This window comes from Periplaneta americana, chromosome 17 (genome assembly GCF_040183065.1).
Source record: "Periplaneta americana isolate PAMFEO1 chromosome 17, P.americana_PAMFEO1_priV1, whole genome shotgun sequence".
NCBI classification, from domain to species: Eukaryota; Metazoa; Arthropoda; class Insecta; order Blattodea; family Blattidae; genus Periplaneta; species Periplaneta americana.
This window is the reverse complement of record NC_091133.1, coordinates 11,691,316-11,709,158: the sequence shown is the minus strand read 5'-3', so window position 1 is coordinate 11,709,158 and position 17,843 is coordinate 11,691,316. Positions and strand designations below refer to the sequence as shown.

The 17,843-nt window shown below is 34.6% G+C and overlaps 1 protein-coding gene and 1 long non-coding RNA gene across 5 annotated transcripts in view; one reads left to right on the top strand and one right to left on the bottom strand.

Moving 5' to 3' along the window:
* Positions 1-1,714: 1,714 nt before the first annotated feature.
* The window catches only part of LOC138692808 (zinc finger protein 235-like), a 48,170-nt gene continuing 32,041 nt past the window's right edge, over positions 1,715-17,843 (top strand). For 3 of the 4 annotated variants that reach the window (XM_069816036.1, XM_069816037.1, XM_069816035.1), the window contains exons 1-4: positions 1,715-1,845; positions 3,446-3,543; positions 5,129-5,266; positions 5,588-5,667. Coding sequence is in view for 1 of the 4 variants with exons in the window: in XM_069816033.1 (XP_069672134.1) it covers positions 3,451-3,543; positions 5,129-5,266; positions 5,588-5,667; positions 15,643-16,963 (1,632 nt within the window). In the remaining 3 variants the exon portion in view is untranslated. Of the gene's footprint in view, positions 1,846-3,445; positions 3,544-5,128; positions 5,267-5,587; positions 5,668-15,642; positions 17,615-17,843 lie in introns of those variants that run through there. The other variant, XM_069816033.1, reaches the window with a different exon arrangement.
* LOC138693282 (uncharacterized) lies at positions 6,990-11,566 on the bottom strand. The gene is made up of 5 exons (XR_011330272.1): positions 10,980-11,566; positions 10,629-10,879; positions 10,241-10,366; positions 9,813-10,020; positions 6,990-9,572 (listed from the first exon to the last, which is right to left on the bottom strand). It is a non-coding gene; the product is annotated as an uncharacterized lncRNA (long non-coding RNA).

Here is a 17,843-nt window from a genome sequence, read left to right as displayed (position 1 = left end):
GAGCTACTCTCTATGCTCCACATTTAGCCCTGGAGGAACGTAATGATATATATATATATATAAGACATTTACCTCCCACTAGAAGACAAAATTGCGGAGAACCTATAGCTCAATATGGGCCTGTTCACACATTGCTAACTCTATGTCATACCAGTAACTATGTTAAAGCCGAAAATCGACCTCAAAATGATTATATTCGTGACCTTTTTTTTCCTGGACTCTCTTCTTCTCAAATACGTCAGAGACTTTTAGAAAATAATACTCTTATACAGCCTTACATCTACAATATAAATAATTGTCGTAAAAATCCACAAATGAAAAATTATATTTGTGCAAAATGTGAAAATTTTGTATAATATTCTAAATTATTGTACAAAACAAAATTAGTAAGGTTTATAGAAACAGAAAGTTATGTAATTTGTTTCTTAGAGTTTTATTACTTCCAGTCTATCTTACCACAATCTAGATATGCTTATATAAGTAAATCATTAGAGGTAGTTTGTTGCAATTTTAGAAGTCGAGTATTAAAATGCGAGAAATGCGACTATGCCTTAGACCTTGCTTTCACATTTCAGCAAGCTGTGGAACAAGTTTAAACTGTGAACTTTCCTATATGAACAGACAGAAACTGTCAAATTCGTACCGCAGTGCAGTATTCTCTGCTTCTACTGCTAATGGCAATCTTAAACTAAAACTAAACAGTCAGAAGAATCTCCTTATTCAGAATGTGCATCCACTCCTGATTTACAGCCGAATGCAGCACACTATTTCGCCATAATAATGGTAACATTAACGAGACATTTCATTAAAAGAAGTTTTCCTTTCGCCTAAACATCCTTTTCCCATGTTAATTAGAAGGAGAGAGAGATGAGATTGAAGAGTGCCAATATTGCGAAGTAAAATTTCACGTTTCTGGCAGAATTTATATACAGCCGTGGACGAATTAGGTTCGAAGAGGGACACGGGAGGAAAAGCTTTAAATTGCACGGTTGAAGGTGTGCTTGCAAGGGAGTTTGGGGGTGAGAAAACTGAATAGGCCCTATGTGATCTCCAAGCCTGTTAGCCACTTTTTTCTCTCTGGTTTCGTTCCTCCACTGAAAGTAATTTTGAATGTGAAAAGCCGCAAATGAACGTAACCTAATAGCTACCACATAAATGACTTAAGGATCACAATAACAAACGGCGAAAGGTGTTAGTTGGACACTGAAAAGTACTTTGTCCTTCCACAGTGCCAGTGGAATCCAGTAAACTCGCTCATATGACACGTGTGATGTTCGAAGGCTGACCTAAGACCGCCAGAAGAAACACCTCGATTTGTAAGTCTGAATTGTAGAATTCCCCGGTGCGAATAAAGTGGTGTAACGTCGCTCATGTAACAGGCTAATGTACGAAGCTAAGCCAGTGCATCTTTGCCGAAAATGGTTTGCAATATTAACGTAATCTCTATGGGCAAAGGAATGTAAGTCCGTGGTCCATTTCTTTTAGGGCTCATCACGATAATCGTCCTAGAGGCTTAGGAAATACTTAGGCAGGATGAATTTATCAACAAGCATTCCGTGCTCGTTGGAATTTATATACAGGTATTGTGCAACGAGTTAGAAAGAGAAGACTCTTTCTCTTTCTAACTCGTTGGTATTGTGTATCCAGTTTATAATGTTCGCATTACTGGACATAGGTAATCCAGAAACCTACGTGTCACGGTCTTCTATGTGAATTGCTATCCAGCTAGCTAAGTTATACTTTCTAGACGATTCTTCTAGGCCTCTCTATATTTGCTGTATAGAGCTAATTATTCTGTGCTAATTTTGGTCTTATCTAGTGCTTAAGACTTACGGCCCAAAGCAGGTATGTAAATGTAAATATTTCAGTGCACAGTGGGCAATATACCGTTGCATTGTATTCCGCAAAATTTAGGAGTAAACTACATCCACAAACTTTCCTGCATGACTTTCAATCCGTTGTGCTCTATATCGGCTTGTACTAGTGACATGTATTTCTTTATTTCGGCAAATGTTTTCACTTATCTCGTTTGACATACATTTGATTCTTGTTTACCGATTTTATGTTGTATTGTCACATTCTTTTTACAGTATTTGTTTATGGAACTTGGATCTTATGAATACTACTCTCAACATTAATAATTATAAGCAGTATCTGTTTGTTGATAGACAATGTTTTGCTCTGATCACGATGAATACTACTCTCCACATTAATAATTATAAGCAGTATCTGAATGTTGATAGAGAATGTTTTACTCTGATCACGCAGGAAGGAACAAGTGCAAAATACCGAAGGAGCGAATATTTCGTATACCGGTCCTCATTACGTTATCTTATTTACTCGGAAATAAAAACGAAATTACACTCCTCATCTCCAACTCTCTTTCACTTCCTCTTCTATCTGTCACATCTTATATATTCTATATTTTATATCACTTGTTTCACACTTAACTTATATTTTATCTACATTAAATCGACTATAATGCATATAATATGTTCAAATTACTTACTTAGGTAGCCCTAATTGTTTTCGTGAATTATTGTCCCAGTCACATGTTGCTAAGGTGTGCGATTTGAGTGGAAGCTGTGGTGCGTGTCGTAGGAAAGTTGGTCAGGGAATATTTGTGACAGTTGTAGAATGTGGTTTCATTATGGACGTAGTAACACTGCTAGTCATGTAGTTAGTCTATGTGATAACTGGTCATGTGAAATCTGTCACTATAAAACATTAGTTGTGAAACAGGAAGAAACCATCGCCACCTACAATATGAGCGGGAACTTTTCAAAACTCAATTTGTGAATTACACACTGTATATCGTTTCTGAAACTTATCCGAAACTAATTTGTCTACTCCTATCGTTTTTTTACTATTTATTCTCTCTCTATCTTCATGATACATTCTTTTGATTACCATTTCCATCTCTTACTTGTTATACTCATATATATATATCTGTGTGTGTGTGTGTCCTTACTGTTCACTAAATAATTTGATACCTTTACACTATAGTCTTACACTTTACATAATTTAAGCGACTCATACACTTATCTTCCATTGTTTTACACTGTGTCTTTCATGTCCTTTTCTTTCTTTTTTCACTTCGTCTATTTCCTACTCCACTCGTCCGACACTATTTAGTAGACATCTGCATTTTGTTGAAGACACCCAAACGAATCCAGTGGAACAAATCATAAACAGAACTTAGACACAAACACTATCGTGAAATCATCGACTTTGTTAGACAACTACTGTATCTTGCCTTGTCACATGCTCATCTGTGCTGATGTACACATTCGTTTGTATTTGTGTGGTAACTGTTGTGTGTTGTGGCGCGAGCACAGAAATACACACACTACGCAGATGTGGACTTATTATTGCAAGCTAGTAAGTCTATCTGAGTATTTCACATTCTGCATATTAACTTATATTACTTAATTTTCTTTTTCAGTCGTAATGGACGTGATCAAGTTGGAACCTGGGTCTGACCTAATGGGTATACAGTCAAGTGGTATCGCAGATATAGAAGGGAAGAAGCCTTTATCTGAGGTATAATGAGAGCAATTACTATTTTTTTTCATTTTCTAAATGCGTCATTTATAACTAGGAAACGCATTCCTTTGTAATTAACTGTTTTTTCTTCCACGAGATGAAACACAACTAAAATATATTTTGATGTACCGAAGTACATATGATATTTCCATGCAGATATTCTGCGTCATCATATGATGAAAGAGTGATGGAACGGAGAAAAATTCTCTCCGGCACCGGGATTTGAACCCGGGTTTTCAGCTCTACGTGCTGATGCTTTATCCACTAAGCCACGCCGGATACAACCCCGACGCCGGTTAGAATCGTCTCAGATTAAGCTCCATCTCTTGGGTTCCCTCTAGTGGCCGCCCTCTGCACTACGTCATAGATGTCTATGAACGCAGGACCGAAGTCCATACATGTGTTGAGGTGCACTCGAATGAGTGACTGGTTGGCCGGGATCCTCAACACAAGTATGGACTTCGGTCCTGCGTTCATAGACATCTATGACGTAGTGCAGAGGGCGGCCACTAGAGGGAACCCAAGAGATGGAGCTTAATCTGAGACGATTCTAACCGGCGTCGGGGTTGTATCCGGCGTGGCTTAGTGGATAAAGCATCAGCACGTTGAGCTGAAAACCCGGGTTCAAATCCCGGTGCCGGAGAGAATTTTTCTCCGTTGCATCACTCTTTCATCATATGATGACGCAGAATATCTGCATGGAAATATCATATGTACTTCGGTACATCAAAATATATATGATATGCGTAATAAATCACTTTGTGATTTAAGACGGCGCCTATAACGTCGGATCCCGGCCAACCAGTCACTCATTCGAGTGCACCTCAACACATTTATGGACTTCGGTCCTGCGTTCATAGGCATCTATGACGTAGTGCAGAGGGTGGCCACTAGAGGGAACCCAAGAGATGGAGCTTAATCTGAGACGATTCTAACCGGCGTCGGGGTTGTATCCGGCGTGGCTTAGTGGATAAAGCATCAGCACGTAGAGCTGAAAACCCGGGTTCAAATCCCAGCTCCGGAGAGAATTTTTCTCCGTTCCATCACCCTTTTTCACAACTAAAATAGTTGAAAATTGTGAATGTGCAGTTCCAAATGAAATGTTATTTCACATAAAACAAACATACTCACAAAATGGTGTGAATACTTAAATAATTCACGAAATATATTACAAACAAGAAAACGTTTAATTTTTTTTGTTGTTGTTTTTTTTTTTTTTTTTTTTTTTTTTTTTTTTTTTTTTTTTTTTACTTCCATGGATTTTTAGAAGAGCATTTATGTAATTTTAAACTGAATCAATAATAGGTTATTTAGAATAACATTAACCTTTATATTTTGTTGTAGATCCTTCTGGTCATACTGACAACAAAATGTCTTAGAATAAATATATTATTTTACTCGTATATGCTGCACTTCAACACTTTTCAGAAAAATTATTTCACTATTGGTTTTGGAATATGTAGATATGCATTTGATGACATCTGTATTAATAAAAATTTGCACGGACTTTATAAATAGTCACGGGTTTTCGTGAACAACTTTTGTACTGGTTTGTCTAATTATTTTGTTCTTTATGTCGCAGGAAGGAAATTTATTAGAATTGGACCACCTTAAAATAAAAACTGAATGTATAGATCACAGGTATGACATGAAATCGGAGATAATATGTGAGGAATCTGCAGTGCCATTTGACTCTCCCATGCCAAAGAGTGAAGCTGAGGTGAGTGCAGTTTATGAATTGTGTTGGTCGGTACTTCTGTCTCTGTTACTTTCTGGCTGACGTAGCTGCTACATTCATCCTAGTGATAAATTTTACTGTCCAAATTTTAAGTTAATTATTTTACTAGCACTGTTTAGTTTATTTGAATCATATACCGTACTTGCTGGTAATCCATTAGTGTCAAAATGGATGCCCACATCCTTCTCAAAATGTTTCCATTACTGACTTTTCTTTAAAGATTGGAAGAGTTGTATATTTTTACTCCCTGATTTTCATGTATTATTGTGCTTTGTGTCAGTTTTACGTAATCTTGTCCTACAGGAACAGTTTTGTGAGTTGGATCAAGTGAAGGAGGTCAAACTGGAAGTAACAGCAGACGAGAATGAAGTCTTAACTGAGAGGTGAGTGAAATATAACGAGTCCCTAGTTTGTTGTTGGTTTTACTGCTTTATTTAAATAATGATAATATAAACATATTTATAGTGTCTATGTGATTATTTTATATGAAAACTTCAGTTTACCTTCGGACATAAATGGCATGAATGATATAATATTCTATCACTATCACGAACACCTGCCCTACTGCTACTTTACCACTTCTACAGTGAGGATCACGTAAGTTCAGTTCCCAAACAGCAAATATTTCCGCCTTGTCAGTGTTGCCAACTGTTACCAGATATCACCACATGTAGTAAAATCACGATCCTATGTACTGAATGACTTCTTTACTCACCATACTTTACCTTAATGTTGGAAGGTTATTCTAAATAGTTTCAATAATAATGAGAAATGTATTGCTATGTTCTATTCTTTTATTTCTTTACATTATTATTAGTATTAGCATTAATAGGTTACTAGACGTAAATATACAACAAAGTATAGTATATAATATTCAAGAATCAAATCTGTTCCAAGACCAATTAAATTATTGTCACTTCACTTCAAAGATTCCAGCGTACATATACTGTACTTCCTAAAGGTAGATAAATTAATAACCAATTGACTTTTGGTTGGAATTCGAATGAACTTCTGATTATCTTTTGAAATTAGTAAGGAAATGGATAATACAACTAGGCTAAAACTGAAATAATAATAAATCAACTTACAAAAATAATTTTGGTCCTTAAAAGCCATAAGTAATTTCACTTCTAGATACCTTTTTAAAGATTTCATTTGTTTGTAAATTGCTTAATAATGTTACACTTACACTTATTATTTCTGGAACTCCACGTCTGTCATTGAAAAAATGTATGATACATAACTGTGAAGTCTCTTTTTGGCTCTTGTGTCCTAAATTTAAATAAGAAAAAACAAATGATTCAAGAAATGTGAGCTGGTGAAAATTAAATACTCAATTAATAAAATAATTACTACCAAAAGAGTATTTTATTAATTCTATACAAAAGATGGATTACACAGAACAGATGGCCAGAAATCATAGATTTATACACAACATACAGCATGAAACGATCATAAAAAAATGCTTTTTGTACACAATAACATCTTTCAAACGAAGTGAAATAGCCAATAAGTTCAATAAATATTACGCTAATAAGTAATAACTATAATTAATAATTATCTACAAGCTGTAAAAGGGAATAAAATAGTATATTGTTGAAATTAGGGGGTATGGTTTATTACGTGTATTTATAATTTTAATTACTTTTTCTACATTTAATTATATTTTAATTTCTATTAGATTAGTTGGTGGTGTGGGTGTTAGTTTTATCTGTGTACGTCAGACTATTAAGGAAAAACTGAAAGAAATATTAAATCTACAATCTACTTTATATAACAATATTTAATCAAGAACTGAATATTACTATTCATTTAATAACATAAGACCCAAAACATCTCCAAGTCCAGATAATACACATGCTGATTTTCTTAAATATGTTGGCAAACAAGCAAACTCACTACTTTTATCTTGTAATCTCAACTAAAATACAATATCTGTCTGGAGAAAATCTATCATAACATCAATTTTGAAAAGCAATTATTCAACTAATATCTTTTCGAGTTATCGACAGATACCACTTACCAGTATGATAGCCAAAATTATGGAAGAGATGATTTCATAGATTGAATTGGTTCCTGGAATCTAGTAACTAACTTTCATCTTATTGAGTTGACTTTAGAAAATTACATTCAACAAATGGACAGATTTTAAATTTTAGTCAGGATATTAAAGATATTTTAAACAGAAAACAAAACACCTTAGCAATTTTAATTTATTTTCAAGGATCATATGGCTCTGTAGATATAAATCACTTAAGAAATTGCAAACTTAGGGTGTCCATGATAAAGTGTTACATTGGGTCAGTGACTTGATTATTTGATTCATTGTCACAAATATGTAAATAGAGACAGATTCATCTGGGCTTCCCACATTGTTGTTTTCAGGAATACATTTTCCAATATTAATGTCGATGGTCTAACTAAAGAAATAGGTCTTATGATAATCTCATCATTTGCAGATAATATGGTTGTCTAGAACAAAAAATCACAGTCCACAAATATTAATAAACTGAGCCAAAATCCCAACAGACTTTTTGACTCTACTTGGAGAACTCAAACTTGCTCAATCAAGGGAAACTTTACTAATAAAACACAATCCCAAGTTATTTCAAAATGAATAGTATATAAGTTAACTTTAACAGATGATGTTAAGAAATGTGATACTTCTCCAGACATTTTAAAAATCATTAGAAACGATAAATGATCTGGTCAGTGAGTGACTACATACAGTATTTTTTATAGATGGATCCTGTTTACCAAGCCATAGATGTAGTGGTGTTGTAGTACAATACCAGTATATTCCCTTTTACAGGGAATTATATTCAAACACTTGTTTGCCCCATTTTAACCGTGACAATGCTTTTTAGTTTTTTAAACTTTCTGGTTATTGTATTGTGTTTGTGTTTAGTGAAAGATTTTAGATAAGGGTGCAAATAGCCATAGTAGCTGACGCGCCCTTTTTAAACACCACTAATTAACTAACTAACTAACTTCAAACACTGACTAATTTTGATAGTGAAAATTTAGATACACTTTTAAGCTTACAAAATCTCCAGTATCAACTTCATAAATCTGAGAAGGCTGTCATACTATCAGACTCAAAATCAGACATTCTTGCTGCAGTATTGGACGTAACAGCATGAAATCTCAATATTTTACAGTGTTTTAATATTTTAAGCAAAATGGTCGAATTACATCGACGACTGGTACTTCTGTGGATCCGTGAACTTTATGGAGTGGGAGGTAATGAGGTAGTTGAAAGGTAGCAAAATTACTGTAAGGTTATCTATACCTGCATCTTACCACACTGTTAAAAGAATAACAAGATCAGAACATGACAATGTGGTAACAAAAATCGGAATGATTCTAAAGCAAATTAAAAAATTGCAATAGGCCATCCGGCATCCGCTCCACGATGGAGGAAAATCCTCAGAAGAAACCAACTAATCAGACCAAATGGGGGATCCAAACTACCCTCGAGTGCAGCTCTGAATTTGCAGGCCAACGAGTCTACCGACTAAGCTACATTGGTGGCTCCACTAAAAATATGAAGTACATGGCACTCAGATTATTAAATTGACAAACCTAAACAATTATTCATCAGTTAAGCTATAAAATATAATACATAGCAAGCAAGTTAATTCAATTTAAAAGTATAAACAATTCAATCAGTTGAAATATACAGAAATTGATAATAAATATCATGCAAATTACTTCACATTACAAGCATAAACAATTCATCACTTGTGGTATACAGGCTACTATTTAATTTATAGCACATACAATTCATCAGTTAAGCTATAGGCCTACAGTCTACTATTGAATTTACAGCATATATAATTCATCAATTAAGCGAAACAAAAATATAGTACAATACATAGTAAAAATAATACACCTAATTTAATAACTGAACTTCTATGAAAATCTACAGTGGCAGTACTCATATTATCACAGGCCATGATTGTCTCAAATATTTACAAAGAACTGATATTTCAGAATCTCCCCATGCCATTTCTGAAATCTCAATGAAGATATGGATCATTGTCTTGACTGTTTAACTTTACACAGCTTTCAATCATCTGGTTAAATATTGGAGTGCAAGATAACAAATGACATCAACTGCTTAACACTTGGTATCAATCAACCAACAACTTCATTAGATTAAAGGGGGAAAAAAAAACTGAAAGAATTAATTGTATATAGACACAACACATAAGACAAGGCCGCTTCAGAACAGTAATTGGCAAGGCTCTGTTGTTTTAGGATTCTTATGTAGATTCAATTTCACCTGAAAGAAAAAAGTAGCATCTATAAGTATGCCTAATTATGAGAAATAAGAGAAACGGTTGCAATAGTAGTAGTAGTAGTAGTAGTAGTAGTAGTAGTAATGATAATAATAATAATAATAATAATAATAATAACTGCAAAGTATGGAAATTAATATTCAAATATAATATCACAAGGTGATTTCACACCATCAACTCTTATCATTTAGTACAACAAATCTATTATATTCAGTTGCAATCACCAGTAGCTGTTCTTTCCTCCATTTTGTTGTTGGCTGATTTTTCACAAGTCTGCTATGATATGCAGCACTATCCATGACAATAACGCATTGCCCTAATGTTCTCAGGTCAACAACTGTGTTTGCACCCACTTCTCAACTACAGGGCTATTCATAGCACTATGGTAGTCCTGACTTTTCTTTCAATTGCATGAAAAAATTAAATCAGCACCTGCAATAAAAATTATACCTGGGCATATAATTACGTCACATGAATTCACAGCATTTAAATAAAGAAAATGAAACATAACATAACATAACATGACATGAGATCCTCTTTGGTGAAAGGCTTCCCACGTTTTTATTTAGTCACCAATTTTTATATTTTTGTACCCTGATTTAAAAAATTACTCTTGCCAAATTTATGTAAAATATAAATCAATATAACTTACCGAGTATAAATCCACCTTTCGTTCCGGCATCTAATCTTCCACCCTCATTTGTTGGTCTATGAATAACACCATTCATGTCACTGGAAACTTCACCCGGTTTATTTCATGAATAAGTGGGTGATCCTACTTAAAAAAACAGAGAGAGACAAGCAATTCACATTGACACTCTAAGAGACACAACAATTTTAAAGACAGGAAAACCGTTCAAGAATTTTATAACTAACCTCTAGTTATAATATGAAACTATTAATTGCAAAACATGTTGTTCCCACTTGAATTCATTACTAGTAGCCTATATTAATTGCAATTTCATATTCCACATAAGTGTTAACCTATTTGTTAGTAAAAAATTCAATCACTCAATGTCTCACAATACATTGAAATTTACCATTCATAAAAATCCAAGTCTCATCCAAGAATACTACGGGTTTAGGGTTGTCACGCTCCACATTTCTTATATATTCTCTTAAAAACGAATAACATCACTTTCTCGTACATGTGTATAAGGATCCCCTTTGCTCTATAGAAATTTCATCTCTTTCAAATTTTTTTTCACCGATGATAAGGATACTCTAAATAAATATGTTTCATAATCATCATTCATATGTTCCAGAACTTTTGCTGCTGTTAGTACTTCCCCTGTAACAGTAAATGAAAATTATGCCATATTTTTATACATATGACTAATATCAGAATTACATTGCATAAATCAACACAATAATTCCTGTAACTTCCCTACCTTTATGTAACTTGTCATAAATAAATCTCGCAATTGCATCTTTCGTAAAATCATCAGCATCAGTCACTGGATGTTTACGTAGTCTATGTTTTCCTGGTGTCACAAGTGGGGTCCCCTTCTGTGAATTTCTCACATTCGTGGCTGTAGTAAAGCCAAGCTGTAATAACAAACAATAACATAACACTTCTAAAAATTGTTATATCATAAAATTCATGCATGATACCAACATTTGCAGCTATATGAATAGAAAATGATCAATATGTTAGGTTGGGTCTACGATAGGTTTAAGTAGGCTAATATTTAGGTAATTCTCCAGAAAAGCTACATCAAAGAAGGCATAATTTTATTTTGTTTAATTGATTTCTGTGATATTTACATAGTGATGAACACGTGGTTTTAGTGCACAGCCACAAATACTTTCAGCACAAAAATCCTTTGACACTTACCTGTATATTCTAATGCATTGTTGTAGTCCCTCCCTCAAACTTGTTACTAATTACCAATATAACATGCGAGAGGTCCATGACGAAGAGAAATGGTTAGTTTCCCAGTAGTGCGTCCTCGTCCTCGAGTGTTATATCTTAACAAGTACTTTGGGTGGGGTAGCTTTTCTGAAGAAACACCATATTTAATATTACTTAGACCAGTCATGAATAAATTATTCAGCCAGAGTCAACGTTCCTATGCTTTATAGAGTATGTTATATAGTTATTATATAAAACTGAGTTATTTTTAAGCACCATAACAGGCCAACATTCATGTAATATTTGCTGCAATATCAAGTTAATAATTACAATATGACTTGTATTTTCTTCGGCCGATGTGGCATGTAAATTGTGATCTGAACGGTTAATTTAATACTAAAAGAGAAAACTGGAAATTTACTTTCGTGCTGTTTGATTATTTGTTCGTCTAATTTGTAAATTATTTAAGCTATCACCTACTGCAGTATTACAGTATCTTAAATGTATTTAGTTTGGCAATATGAAAATCACTGACTTGATTAAACATCTAGGCCTAACTTAAAAATTTGTTTTGTTTGACCACAATCATGAAATTATTAGTGCAAACTCCTAAAACTGAATACCACTTTGAAATGTATGCTTAAGAATACTTACTCCTATTAATTTTCCTATTCTGGTTGTAATTGCTGTCTCCGTTAGCATAATTCCTTCTTCATTATCTTCTTTCTTCAACTCATTATACACGTGAACTACAGATTTCTGAAGCGTACTCTGAATGCCACACATTTTCTTCCTTGGAGGAGTCACTGCAACACTATTTCATTTTTTTGACATAGTAATAAAAATCTAAACACGAAAGAAATTCATTAAAATTTGAAATAATATTTATATCCATTACCCACGTGCATTATCACGCCCAAGTATATTATATTCATTCGTACTTATCTGACTATTCTTGAATTATAACCACAACGCAACACATAACATAACTATTATGTATTAATATTAATACTAATATTAATTAATTATTAATAAGTTCGAATTTCACTATCTTCCAGTAACCGGCTGAGAAATCTAGTACAATTTTAATTTCATGGAACTCCAGTACCGGCAAATATTGTCGATATTTGCCTCAGCTGCCAACATACCAGTTACAAAATCATTACCATTTATAGTATTTGTCAGTATCGAAATTCGAAACGAAGTTGGCAAAAGAAAATTCAACCTTCAAACTAGAAAATCACCATAATCCACTAGCATTTGTAGTAATGGGGGAAAAATGGTTAGGTTTCACCCTTAGGGTATCAAGTTACCTGGTCTTCCCTATACAACTGCCAACTAGTGGAGCTGATGTTGCTGCTGTCAAAGAAAATACCAAGGCATAGACCTGCCTTTAACTTTTCACATTTAATGGAGAACAGTTCGCTGATCATTTTCATTGACTAATGGAATGTACTCAGGAAATATAGTTCCTGTTGTTTTCTCAGGTTTGATCCGGCAGTTCTAGTAGGCTCTTGTGTATAGCTTTGAAGGAAGTGAGTCCTACTTCTCTGCAGCATGTCCATCACAGATCCTGAGTTCTAACAAAGAAATTAGTGTATCTGTGTCGATTTAAATTTTGGGATTTAGTAATATTATTATTATTGTTGTAAATTTTAATTCTGTTGAATTTCTAATTCCGTAATACTCTTGAGTTTATTGTGCTGCTCTGATATTGGTCCGTGTCTCTTGATTATCATATTAATATAATAAGAATAAGAATAGCCTGTTACGTCCCACTAAGAGCAAAAGTCTTCCCTAGGAGGTAGGTCTTTAGTAACTCATGTGGTGAGTTATTCCGTGTATGGTATATGTCTTAGAATATTGCAGTTGCTTCACCACAATTTGTAAAGTTTTGCTTTACTGACAAACTTTCTTCCCAATGCCTGCACACGCAGACTGATAGGCCTATATATTTTCTTTGTTTTGATACTTTGTGAATCACCACATCAGCACACTGGACGTTTCTATGCATATTTATGGTGCCTGATCACTGATTGTACATTTAATATTTCAATAAGTACAAAAAAGAACATAAATATTATTATTACTACCGGTACTATTATTTTTTTATTGATGTTACAATTATTATCTTTTTATTATTACCATTAATCTGATGGCGAGAATATTGCTTAGGAATTATTGTCTCATTTCACCCATCATTTTACTCATCTCTTTCTATTATCTCAACTCCTTTGCTGATCTTGGCATGTATGTAGATGTAGATGTTGTCTGTCCATGTCTTCTTTGGAATTGCGCAAGATGCAGGTTGGTGCTGGCAGTATTCCAAAGTGGTGAAGATATTTCCCGAGGCAATAATGATCAGTGCTGAGGCAGAAAGTTGCAACTCATGTTCTCTCTGATCCCTCTGTTGTGTTCAGGACTACAGTCGTCCGACGTTTGTGCTGCATTCCTTGTGCCACTACATTATTATTTGTGTTTACTGTTTCTTTTTTCGAACAATGTGGTGTTTTTTTTTTTTTTTATTGGTTAAACCAGGAGAAGGCGCATAGCAGGCAATAGTCCCGCACTTCGTTTTAAATCTGCACTAATTTAACGGCATGAATGCTCTTACCTCACTCTTTCATATCCTTAAGTAGTGCCGTGTTGACAATTTGTGGACCTGTAATAATCAAAGTTGTGCTTTATTTCGAACAGATGCTTGTTGGTTTTATAGCGCCATATTTTTGCCCACATGCACTCTGCATATCTCTACATGAAAATGCATTCCCCCATATCCCAGTAAGGCGTGCGTTGCAACATTGTGATGGTGTGAATTCCCCACTCCATCATAACCTTAAATAGAGCATTGTTGACATTTTGTGTACTTGCAACACTCACAGCTGTGCACCTATAATTTAGTGCTCGTTCTTCTGGGTTGTCGTACATCCTCATGTTATATAAATAACCTTTTGTTTTGTAGGAAGAACGTTCCTGCATTATAAATAAAATATTGACACATTACTAGTGTAAATGTATTAGTTCTGTTAATATTATTTCTGTAATATTATATTGGATTTAATGCGAAAATTAAAACATATTTTTTCATATTTTCTGCATAATATTCTAATATTCATTTCTGCAGAATTTTTCTTGTTGTTCTACTTTGTTTTCATAAAAGGACTATTATAACTTCTTATATGTATTAGTGATTTAATTCAATAATTCCTTTGCTGCATTTTAGATTATAGCATTAAAGAGAAAATAAATGCTGTAATTGACTTTTGAAACAGAAAAAAATGTAATAAAATGTTCCAAGGATGTATTGTTAATATCGTGTAATGTATAAAAATAAAAATAATACCAGGAAACAAAACCCTTAAGCAAAAATCAGAAGTTGATCTTCGTTCCATATTTTCAGTAGGTCTGTCTATCTGACTGCATGCATTTCGCATGTTATAACGCTTGCGTCCCTTCTCCCGGCTCAATGACTGGACCAAAACTCCCTTACCTAGTTTATATCCATTCTAGTGCCAAAGAATTTGGCAGTGGTTATGGATCTGTTGCAATGGGGTTATTTTACCTTGTGATTTGTCCTGATGGAGACTGTGGTGATAGATATATATTTCTATGGAAGCATGACGAGTAGCATTAGTGATTGAGTGGATAGCAGTTTCTGGGTCTGAGATGCCTACTGAATTTCTGAATTAATTTTGTTAAATGTGTTTCCCCCTTTCGATATGTAAAACGTTAAGCTTCTGTACTATTATTATTATTATTATTATTATTATTATTATTATTATTATTATTATTTGGTGCTAATACTACAGATATTACTACTACCAGTACCACCATTAGCACTGCATTTATTATTATTATTATTATTATTATTATTATTATTATTATTTAATTTGTACCATAGTTGTTTATTTAATTGTGTTAATTGTATCACTGTCTTGGACTTCTGTTGTCCAGTGTCTGTTGTCCACCACATAAATATTAATAATTACATGAAAAATTATTGTTATTACTATCATTATTGCTGTTATGATTATTATAATTACTATTACTGCTTAATTTTTTAAAGATAATCTGTACAAAATGTAACTGAAGGTGAAAGTCCTTTATCAATTTCTCCGATATTATTATTCTTATCGGACATATATTTCTTCATTGAAAGTCTAGACATTCTTTCCACTAATGACACTTACAATTTTTAGTGTTTCAGTTTGCCATAATAGTGGAGGTGCAAAATTTTGCGAAAATATTCCTGAAGAGTACGACGGCAAGAAATACGATTGTGACATTTGCGGAATGTCTTTTCTCGAGTTTGCAAGACTCAAAAGCCATTACCACGTACACAAATGTCACAAGGAATTCAATGACGATGTGAGTGGAAAGTGTTTTTCACGATCGCGGGATTTCGAAAAGCATTCACCCGTTCACTCAAGCGAGAAACCATTCAGTTGTGACGTTTGTGAAAAGTGCTTTTCAAAGTCCTACGATCTCAAGCGGCATTCACTCGTGCACAGAAACGAGAGGCCATTCAGTTGTGATGTGTGTGGAAAGTGTTTTTCCCGATCGTGGGATTTCGAAATGCATTCACGCGTTCACTCGGGCAAGAAACCATTCGGTTGTGACGTTTGTGGAAAGTACTTTACAAGGTCCAGCGATCTCAAGAGGCATTCACTCGTGCACACAAACGCCAGGCCATTCAGTTGTGAAGTGTGTGGAAAGAGTTTTTTGCAATTGGGAAATCTCGAGTCACATTCACGCATGCACACAGGCGAGAAACCATTCAGTTGTGACGTTTGTGGAAAGTGCTTTACAAGGGCCAGCTGCCTCAAGAGGCATTCAGATATGCACACAAACGCGAGGCCATTCAGTTGTGATGTATGTGGAAAGAGTTTTTTGCAATTGGGAAATCTGGACAGGCATTCACGCGTGCACACAGGCGTGAAACCATTCTGTTGTGACGTGTGTGGAAAGAGTTTTTCGCGCTTGGCACATCTCGACAGGCATTCACGCGTGCACATTGGCCAGAAGCCATTCCGTTGTGATGTGTGTGGGAAGTGTTTTGCAACATCTGAATTTCTTAGAGATCATTCAGTGGTGCACACTGGCCAGAAGCCATTCACTTGTGACGTGTGTGGAAAGAGTTTTTCGTGCTCCGCACATTTGTATATGCATTCACGCTTTCACAGCAGCGAGAAACCATTCTGTTGTGACGTTTGTGGAAAGTGCTTTTCAAAGTCCAACGATCTCAAGAGGCATTCAGTCATGCACACAAACGAGAGGCCATTCAGTTGTGATGTGTGTGGAAAGTGTTTTTCAAGATCGGGGGATTTCGAAAAGCATTCACGCGTTCACTCAGGCGAGAAACCATTCAGTTGTGACGTTTGTGGAAAGTGCTTTTCAAGGTCCAACGATCTCAAGAGGCATTCATTCGTGCACACAAACGAGAGGCCATTCAGTTGTTACGTTTGTGGAAAGTGTTTTTCCCTTTCAAAATATCTCAATAGGCATTCACGCGTACACTAGGGCGTGAAACCATTCCGTTGTGACGTCTTTGGAAACAGTTTTTCGCTCTCCATACATTTAAATAAGCATTCACACTTACACACATATCAGAAGCCATTCGTTTGTGACGTTATTAGGAACTCTTATAGAAGCTCTTCAAATCTAAATTAGGCAGTCTTTCGTGTACACTGTCATGAAGCTATTCAATACAGACTTCAATGCAAACTGTTCTTCTCGGGCGGTATATCTCTCTATGCATTCAAGTGTTCACACAGATCTCAATGTGCATTCACGTATCCACAGTTGAGAAGCCATTCAGTTGTGATATGTGTGGGAAGTGTTCTGTACTTTCGGTTAATCTCCAGATGCTTTTTCGTGAAAACCCGTTCAGTTTTGATATATTTGGAATGGATTTTTCGGGATCAGAAAATCTTAATGTATATCCACGTATGCCTACATAAGAGAAATTGTTCCGTTGTAATGTGTGAGGAATGCGTTTTTTGTGGCCCGCACATCTTAATATATATTCATGCGTGTACATAATCATATTTCATAATGAGATTTTAAATATCCTGTACTTTAATCACTGTATTATATTATTATAATTTGTACTCGGCAAGATAATCTTCCTTTGTTCTTAACCTCTATAATAAATAGTTTATCTTTTATTGATCAGGTAATCTTTTAGTACTTTGTGTTTGTAAATGTAATATTAATTGTAATTATACTTTTAATTGCATTCTTAATATTGTAGTTGTAATCCCCTGGTAGGTGGGGAAGAGAAAGCCTGATGGCCTTACCTCTACCAAGATATATAAATAATTATATAGTGTACTATACTGTTCATAAGCGAGAAGCCATGTAGTTGGATCTTGTGTGGAAGGTCTTCTTGTGCTATGAG